Genomic DNA, 10,142 nt, shown 5'->3' with positions numbered 1-10,142 from the left:
TTGGTTCCTGAAAACTGCTTGTTGAAATGCGATGACTGCTGGTTATGTAAAGAAGGGTCAGTTTAACGGGGCCGAGAAAGTTTTGAGGAAATGCCTATGAAGGATTTGGCTAGACATTACGGTTGGCTAGCGGATTTGCTTGGGCAACGATGCAAATGGAGGTGTGAAAGGAAGTGCTATTTCGTAAAGACTTGAGCAAATATAGGCTCGAGTTAATTGATTCTGATGTTGCCAAGTCACGAGCAACATTTTTGCTTGCAGATCTGAGTTGCTCTTCTAAGATACAGAAGAAGGCAACCAAAAAGAAAAACAGTCATTGGAGGGTGGAGAGTGCGTATAGTTTTTGCTTATGCACTATTTTGAGAGCCTGATATATTGCTTCTTGAGCCTACAAACCGCTTTGATATTCGCGCTGTCTTATAGCTTATGTGGTAAAATGGCCAAGGACATTTATTGTTGTCTCTCATGCTAAAGATTTGTTTTAAAAATACACACGGAAATTACTGATATAATTCACTTACAAAGCCAAAAGCTAACCACTTACAAAAGTAATTATGTTACTGTTTGAAGAACAAATTAAAAAAAAATCAACAAAAGGTAATAAAGGCACATGAGCGCTCAAGGGCTCAAGTGATGACTTTCGCGGTTGTTTCGTCGCCGCCAACACATATTCTTGGCTCCACAAGGGCGCCCTTTCTCGCAAGCACTGATCTCTGCAAAGTTGAACAAGAGAACAAGTTATTAAGGGTTAGAAAAAGTCATCTTGAATGTGCGGATGAACATGATTTGAATGGAAATTCTACAGCTGCCTATGAGTGCAACCAGAAGGCGGTTGATGTTTTTACCTGTGATGATGTGAGAACTAATTCAGTCGACCATCCGACATGTTTCAGTCTTACTTTAGACAGCAGTCCTGGATAAGTGAATGCAGCTTTTACAAACAACACGTAATGCTCAACCGGATGCGAGAACTTCAAAGGCAACGTTCGTGGAGAGAAGTAGATGTTGCAAGAACAATACAAGTATACATTAAGGGACCGGTTGCACGGTACCTGTTCTAAGGGTGTAGCTCCAAAGAATATGTCATACTCAAAATCCTGCATAACACCAATTACAACAATTTTATATAAGTTCACCAACCCGTAACAACACAAAAGTCAAATGCAAACCTGTTTCATGAAGGCCTCTATTCCGTATTTCTGTTGAAGGATCAAGATTGGAATCTTGGGTGTTAAACTGTCGTGTTCAGTTGGAACAGGTAACTCCGTGGCAGTGGTCGAGTTGCGACGGAGATGATGTGAGATGATCAAGGCTGCTGGATAATACACACAAGCATCCTTCCTATGTCTACTGTATTCCTCCACACCGACTGGCTGAAATAAGAAGATTATGTGAAGACTACAAAGAAAGAGAATCAACCCATTCAAATAATGAAATGAAAGAAGGCAATGGTTCTGTTAAAAAATAAAACCAATTGTTGAAACCTTACATGTTGTTGTCCAAAGTTATCGAGAGCGTTGCAATGACCGTAACAAAGGTTGAAGCCTGTTGATAGTTGCTTGACGTCTCCATTATTCAGGGTCCTTTATTTCATTCAGATTTAAGCCTTCACTAGGTTTGCATTTGTGTTCATGAACACAAATCTGGAAAACACAACATTCCATCAGCCGCAATTATTGTACCTGATGAAAGTATGCTTGCATTTGAACCGCCGGATGACCTCCTTTTTGATGAAAGGGTTGGTGTTCTGTTGGAGGGTTATGATGTCGTTCTTGGAAAGGGGCTGGAGACAATAACAGAAGCCTTGTAAATGAATTTTGAATATGCAGAGTGGGACAATAGAGGGAACTACAAAGGTTTTCCTGAGCCTGATACTTGCCTGAGCATGGACCATGATTCAAAATTGATTTTTGCGTCAAGTGAGCAAGACTCCAACAAGGATAATGGCTTTACCCTTGGTGTTCCTGATGGCTGGTTTTCGGCACGCTGGTCATGCAAAGTTGGTGCTTCCGTGGATGAGATACTTAAAAAGAATCTGATTGTTGATGGTGCATGCAAAAAATAGTTGATCATGTCAGGCCATTAAAACAGAAGTGCACAAGCTTCCAATGGAAAATCTAGTACAGCTGGTTCGGCCTATGCTATTGATCTGATTACGTTTCAAACCAAACTGAGGTCATTCTATAATCATGGGACTGAAGCCTTAGCCTTTTAACTGGCCAAATCCTGCACAGGGTCAAACACAACAATTTCAGTGTAAATTAATCAAGTATATGACACACATGAAAAGCGTGAACAAACACCTACTCTTTGCTGATTAAGTCGTCATATCCTGTACGAACATCCATCCAACTGTAGAGCAAATAATTTCCAGTTGCATTAGGCCTGCAGTGTTGCAAGCCACTATCCAATCCCTTAGCCTATGATCCTGAGTCATTGTAGTGGTACTTCGAATTTTCACAAGTCATGCCAAGGCCAACCAAGACCACCGTCGCCAACGACAAGTGTTATCATGAGATCGTCATACCGTCAGCCAAACAATCATAGCCCTGCAAAAAAATCAAACCAAACAATAACAGTCAACTTAAAATCATCCGGTTACAATTTGCAGAGAATATCCAAGATGCATGTGCTGAAGCGGCCGGCATTACTGAACAGACAGTTTCGTATGCAAGGACATTGTATGCATTTACAAATGAAAATTTGGCCAAATACTCATATGTAATATCACTTCAAGGGTTCATATATAGAGGAAAGATGTTAAAGTCCTCTATCAACGCAGTTTGAAAAGACAACAACAATAAGCTCGGAATAATCCCGGTGGAGAAAACAACTTACTGTGACGGCAGCGCTGGCATTTGAAAGTTCATCAATAACCTGTGGATCGATAAGGTAGACAAATATCAAGGATTGGAATTCAGAGAGAAAGAGAAAAACTAAAAAAAAAACAAAGAGCCTAGAAGGTCCAATACATAACTCGTACTCAACCATGCCAACCGAACCTAAAACCTGAGCTGTGATCAAAACCGGAATTGCTTTTGGAATTTTCAATTTCACTGCAGTAAAGCACGAAATAATTACCAAGCAGTAAATTCCGAAATTTCCCAATTTGGGATTTGAGACAAGTCAGAGGAAGAAAGTAGGTAGGTTCACATTACCTTTCCGGAAGATAACATCGAACAAGGGAAAGCACTTCTGAGCATGGAAAAGCGCTTCTGAAAGCTTTCTCCTTTCGAACTTCTGAGTATCATTTGTAACCCTAATTTGCAAGGATAAATAGAAAAAGCAGAGATCAGTAGAGGGCAGCTAACGGCGAAAATTGAAAAGAAAACCCTAAATCGAAAATTTCAAAAAGCAAAAACGCTAATCAATCAGAGGCGAGGAGAGAAGAGGAACCGTTACCTGAACCGTTGAGATATCGCCAAAGGTGAGCCCCGTTTGTTTTCCTTTATCTCTTGTTTCCATTTTCGCTTTCAAGTTTGATAGCGTGAGAAAGTTTGAGACGCGATGAGAGGTGAGGTATTGAGAGAGTTTGAGGCGGAGAGAGAGTGAAACGCAGGTGGAGAGGAGCGATTGAGAGGGAGAAGATGGGGAACGGCGAATGAGAGACTGAGAGAAGAAGAGCGATTGAGAGCGTTTCTCTGTGAAGCAGATTGGGTTTCCATTTTCTTTTTTAATTTATTTTTTTTTAAAACGAGGATAAACATTGGAAACATTAAGTTTTTTTTTATGATTAAACCTTCTAGGATTTCATTTATTAATGTTTTCATTTAATATACTACATTAACATATGTTTTTGATTCCCAATCTCACTAGCCTCTAAAACCCAACAGCCATGCGGCTGGGTTTAACTACCAGTAGACCAATAGTCTTCTTTTTTTTATTTTAGTTTTTATTTTAATCCTTTTTTTAATTTATTTTAGTTTATATATTTAGGTTAGTCTTAAAATAACAGTTAGTTGTTAAGTGGCCTGGTGGAGAGGAGTGGTATTTAAGTCTTAGGTGGAGTGAGTTCGATACTCATACGTAGCATTTTTTTAGTTTTTTTAGTATTTCATTTTTCTTTAGTATTTTTTTAATATCTCATTTTCTTTTAGCTTTTATCTTTTATTATTTTATTGTCTTTTAGTATTTTGTTTCTTGTAATATCTTTTTTATGTCCATGCTTCTTTATTAATTTCATCATACATTCAAAACCATTTTAAACTGTTAAAATCACACTTTTCTCGATTCAATGTCGAGCCCATTTTCATACTCTTGTAAGTCGATTGCTTTTAAGCATCGCCATCAACCTCACATAGCTTACTCTTGGGCCTTCTTACAATGAACTTAACTTTCAATAATTTCAAACATCGGTACTTTAATTGTTTTAATTTAATAATCAAATCATTTTCTAAATAAAACGTGAAGAAAAAGGTTACCTGGATGGAATGTCCAGTCGTAATCTCGAATATTAGGCTCAAGCTGTAAGAGCTTGTAAGTCATAAATATTCGTCTTCTCGCTAAAATATCCGTAAATACCTCAAATCACCTTCTAAATAAAGCGTGAAGAAAAAGGTTACCTGGATGGAATGTCCAGTCGTAATCCCGAATATTAGGCTCAAGCTGTAAGAGCTTGTAAGTCATAAATATTCGTCTTCTCTTTAACACTCCAATATTCAAAATCATTTTCTAAATAAAAATTGGAAGAAAAAGATTACCTGGATGGAATGTCCAGTCGTAATCCCGAATATTAGGCTCAAGCTGTAAGAGCTTGCAAGCCGTTAATATTCGTCTTCTCTTTAACATTCAAATCATTCTCTAAATAAAATGTGAAGAAAAGGTTACCTGGATGGAATGTCCAGTCGTAATCCCGAATATTAGGCTCAAGCTGTAAGAGCTTGTAAGCCATAAATATTCGTCTTCCCTCCAAAACATTCGTGAATATTCGAATTATTTTCTTAACAAATAATTGGAAAGAAACAGACTGCCTGGGTGGAATGTCCAGACGTAGTCTCAAGTACTAGACCCAAGCTGTAAGGGCTTGTAGGTCACAAGTACTCGTCTTTCAAACTCCAAAAATACCTAATTCCTACCTTAATACTTTTTCAATAAAGATGGAAATGGAACATGGCGTATGCCGTGCACTCCTGAGACTAGGATTCGAGATGTATATCTCGCTCATCCAAGTTCTCGCCATCACTCAAAATACATCCAACCAATCAAACTCTTCTCTCGCCGCTGTGCGACTAATCAAAAACCTTTTTCATAAATGAAAGATATATTGTCTTAAGTGATACAAAACAATGTTTCGGCCACGATTGTTGAGTAGAGATAAACGACGCTTTTTCCGAATGTAGATTTATAAATCCGTTCGATGTGTGGTACGCGTCCACTCCTCATCTGTTTTGGGTAAAACGATGTTTTTGTCGATTAATACAACATATCTTTCGCTAAAATCGACCAACAAACAAACATTTTTCTACCCAGAACTACGTAAGCCTTGATTTCTCTTTTGAGATACGTAGGAGCAGGATTTATAAATCTTGTCAGGCCCACTAATAAAAAAAACTTAGGTTTAGTCCTTCGTTTAAAAAATCCAAAAACATTTCTCCTCTCTTCTATTCTTTCTTTCCTACATAATAAATCGAAAAGCCTAACATTTCAAATTAACATTAACGCACACAACTGACCTAATGGTTCCCGTTGAGTACAACGGACGTGAGGGGTGCTAATACCTTCCCCTTGCGAAATCGACTCCCGAACCCTGATATTGGTTGCGATGACCATATCTTATCCTTTCTTTTTCTTGGGTTTTATCGATATTTCCACTTTCCTTTTTAGGAATAAATAAAATTCGGTGGCGACTCTGTTCAGTCCATCATTGCGAGCGTGCGATCGCGCTTCGCTTTGAAGTCGTATCCCCATTTTTTCGAGGTGCGATAGGAAGAAAACCCAACATTTCTTATTTCCATCCTTTTGGATGCTCTTGCTTTATTCTGAATACTAAAGAACATCTGAACAAGTTTGATTCAAAAGCACAAAAAGGTATTATGTTAGGATACTCAGAACGCTCTAAAGATTACAGAGTATACAACACAAAAACCAAAATTGTGGAAGAATCAATCCAAGTTAGATTTGATGATAAGCTTGACCCTGAAAAGTCAAAGCTAGTTGAGAAACTTGTAGATCTGGAGATTACTCTTGCAGGTTTTGACGAAAAGACTAAAGCACCAGAAGTATCTGATAAACAAAGTCCAGATGCAACTAAAGCCTCAACTATCCAGAGAAAATCAAGAAGCCGCCCCAACTCTCTGAAGATTTGATTCTGGGAAACAAGGATGAACCTGTCAGAACTAGGTCAACATTCAAAGTATCTGAAGAAACTCCTCTAGGACTAGTATCTCTGATTGAGCCTACTTCCTGTGATGAGGCACTTCAAGACAACGACTGGGTTCTCGCTATGAAATAAGAGCTAGATCAATTCTCAAAGAATGATGTCTGGGATCTTGTTCCAAAGCCTAAAGGGACTCATATTATTGGAACCAGATGGGTGTTCATAAACAAACTAAATGAAAAAGGAGAAGTAGTCAGAAACAAAGCACGACTGGTGGCACAAGGGTACAGTCAACAAGAAGGTATTGACTACAACGAAACCTTTGCCCTAGTCACCAGGTTAGAATCTATTCGCTTACTTGTTTCATTTGTTGTAAATCATTCTATCAAACTATATCAAATGGATATCAAGAGTGCATTTCTTAATGGTTATATATCAGAAGAAGTTTATGTCAATCAACCTCCAGGTTTTGAAAACTCTAAATGTCTATAACACGTTTTTAAACTCAAGAAATCACTTACGGTTTAAAACAAGCTCCTAGAGCTTGGTATGATAGATTAAGTAACTTCCTTCTGGAACATGACTTTATTAGAGGAAAGGTTGACTCTACACTCTTCTGTAAAAACATTAGAAATGATCTCATGATATGCCAGATATATGTTGATGACATTATTTTTGGTTCAGCTAACCCTTCTGTATGTCAAGAATTCTTTGAGCTAATGCAGGAAGAATTTGAAATGAGCTTAATGCAAGAACTAAAGTTCTTTCTAGGGATTCAAATCAATCAAGCTTCAGAAGCTACCTACGTTTATCAAAGTAAATACATAAAATACATTCTGAAGAAATTCGAAATGGCTGAATGCAAACCTGCTAAGACACCTATGCATCCAACCTGCATTCTGGAAAAAGAAGAAATTAGCTAGAAGGTTTGTCAGAAGCTCTATCATGGTATGATAGGCTATCTTCTCTATTTGACTACTACACATTCTAATATTCTGTTTAGTGTATGTCTTGGTGTCAGATTCCAATCAGATCCCAGAGAATCTCATTTAACAGTTGTTAAAAGAATCCTCATGCATCTGAAAGGAACCCCTAACCTGGGCCTGATGTATGAGAAAACATCAGAGTATATACTTTTTGGTTATTGTGATGCAGATTACGCAAGGGACAGAATGGAACGTAAAAGTACATCTGGGAACTGTCAGTTCTTAGGAAAGAATCTTATATCCTGGGCCAGCAAAAGGCAATCAACCATAGCTCTGTCCACTGCAGAAGCAAAATATATATCAGCATCACTATGCACCACTCAGATGCTCTGGATGAAGAATCAACTTGAAGACCTTCTGATTTTTGAGAGTAACGTTCCTATTTTCTGTGATAATACTGCTGCCATCTGTTTAAGTAAGAATCCTATTTTGCATTCCAGAGCTAAGCACATAGAAATAAAACATCATTTCATTAGAGACTATGTTCAGAAAGGGGCAATTAACTTAAAATTTATTGATACAGACCATTAATGAGCTGATATTTTTACTAAACCCCTCGCTGAAGATAGATTCTTGTTTATCTTGAAAAATTTAAACATTCAAAATTGTCCAGAATAAAATGTGCCTCTGAAATAGCAAAATAAGACTCTGAAGTAAACACCTGGAATCTGTATCTGACTCTGATGTTACTACCAGTTAGAAGCTATCTGAATTAGAAATCCTCAGGATCCAACCCTTTGGCATTCCTGAAGATCAGATAAAGTAACATGTGGTACATCTTGCGTCTGACCTTGGAACCTCTAGACAGCTGTATAGCAGAAATCAAGAGACAGACTCTTGATATCTCCTCGAGCAGTATGCTGATTTGGGGATTAGACCTCCATCATGGGTTGTAATCATTCTCCTCCAAACGTGCTTACTAGGTTAACATGTTGCATTTAATTTCTTAACAGTTAAACTCTCCTTTTGTTGTTGTTTTGCATGCATCCTAATGTGTATAAATTCATTTCACATACTACACTTGCACATTTTACACTCACGACCTCACTAAACCCTCTCTCTCTCAATTCTTCATCTCCTTCAAGATTTTCTGCAGTTTTCTTCAAGCTCTTCATCTTTCAATAGTCATCTTCAACTGTTCTTCATGGATTCTCAGCAATAATCTGTTTACAACTTCTCCCAACAAATGAACTCAACAGAGCAAACACCCATTTCAAGTCAACAAACTACAGCAACCACTGGCATCGTCTCAACCCCAATCTACAGGGAACCCCATATCCTCAATCGTGAGCCTCACATCCACCTAGCAACACCATTTGAAAAACTGGAAGTTATATGTGAGTCGCTAGTGGACTTTGAAAACATGAAGAGAAATGGCGTAGACCTTACTGAAGAATTGAGAATGCAAGGGTTGGAAACCTATTTTCAACGCCTCTATACAAATCTGGTGAAGGAGTTCTGGCGTTTCGTAGACTCAGATGATCACTACATTGTCTCCTACGTTCTGGGAGTCAAGAGAGTCATCACTGAGAAATCCATTGCCTCCCTTCTGAACATGGAGAAGATAGGAGCCAGACGCATCTACAACATAAACCCTAGGGCAAAATACTTGTCCCAGGAAATCAACCCTACCATCTTCCAATAGAGTGTTGAAGGCAAGCATTCCAAGAATAAGGAGCTACATCAGAACCTCTGGGTCTGGTTGAAGATCATATTAGGCACTATTTGTCGCATCCGCGAAAAACAATCGGCGGGCTAAAATAAAACAACACAGAGCCGCCACCGTGCGTTATTTATCCCAAAGAGGGAAAGGAAACGCTCAGAGTAAACCTGGAAAAAGCATGGTCTCGCGACCAAAGAGAAAGGGTACGGGAGTCGGTTATGCGAAGGGAAGGTATTAGCACCCCTACGCATCCGTAGTACTCTACGGGATCCATGCTCAAAAGATAGAAAAAGGTTGCTAAAACAGAAGTTGCTCACAAACAAATGCACACACACACACACTGAAAATCACGCAGGTGGGAGAAGAGGGGAACGGGCTCGCTAGGATATCGCATCCTATGCCTACATATCTCATCTAGAATGAGAATCAGAGCTACCGTAGTTCGGCTCACGCACGCCGAAACAAAACACACGCACAGACGCTGAGACGTCAAAACAAACACACAAACAGGCAAACATGGAACCCGAACGCCAATCGCTGGACTTACATCAGCTTCCGAACCAAACAAACCCACACTGGAAACCAGATGCCAATTGCTGGACTTATACCGGACTCCAAGCACACAACAAGAGGATACGGAATGCCAATCACTGGGCTTACATCCATCTCCTACACACACAAGAAGAAAAACTGATAACAAGTTAATAGGGAGTCGGGAACTCGAGCCTAATAACTGTCAAGCAAACACACACAAAAAGAAAAAGGGTGGCACACACAAACCAGTAGGGAGTCTGGAACTCGAGCCTAAAAGTCATGTCAAACACACACACAAAACAAAAAAAGGGTGCCCGGAGAGATCTCGCACGACCTCCTGCCTACGTACCTCATCTGGTATGAGGATCAGGGCAACGTAGTTCCCCTAAACAGGGGAGAAATTATCTCCTAACCAAAGACTGGGAAATGACAAACTAAAAGGGAGACTGACTCGAGCCTAATAGTTATCATGTATTCCATAATGGTCCTAGGTTGAGTTGTCTATCTACTTGCACAACAGCAAGCTATCATAACCAGGCAAAGCAAGCATGCAAGCATAATCAAAACAAAGCAAACATTCACAATTAGCACACACTATATCCAGACAAAGTGGGCTCAATACAAGGGTTAGGCTGCAAAAGCA

The 10,142-nt window shown here is 39.1% G+C and overlaps 1 protein-coding gene across 1 annotated transcript; it reads right to left on the bottom strand.

The window, feature by feature from the left end:
* Positions 1-602: 602 nt before the first annotated feature.
* Positions 603-1,780, bottom strand: LOC127095042 (uncharacterized). Its single transcript, XM_051033789.1, has 4 exons — positions 1,490-1,780; positions 1,170-1,373; positions 846-1,097; positions 603-713 (listed from the first exon to the last, which is right to left on the bottom strand). The coding sequence occupies exons 2-4, from the start codon at positions 1,176-1,178 to the stop codon at positions 627-629; spliced, it is 348 nt and encodes a 115-aa protein (XP_050889746.1). The 5' UTR covers positions 1,179-1,373; positions 1,490-1,780; the 3' UTR covers positions 603-626.
* Positions 1,781-10,142: the final 8,362 nt, after the last annotated feature.

Source organism: Lathyrus oleraceus, chromosome 6 (genome assembly GCF_024323335.1).
Source record: "Lathyrus oleraceus cultivar Zhongwan6 chromosome 6, CAAS_Psat_ZW6_1.0, whole genome shotgun sequence".
In the NCBI taxonomy this organism is placed as follows: domain Eukaryota; kingdom Viridiplantae; phylum Streptophyta; class Magnoliopsida; order Fabales; family Fabaceae; genus Lathyrus; species Lathyrus oleraceus.
Note: the sequence above shows the minus strand (reverse complement) of the source record. Positions and strands in the feature narration are given on the sequence as shown.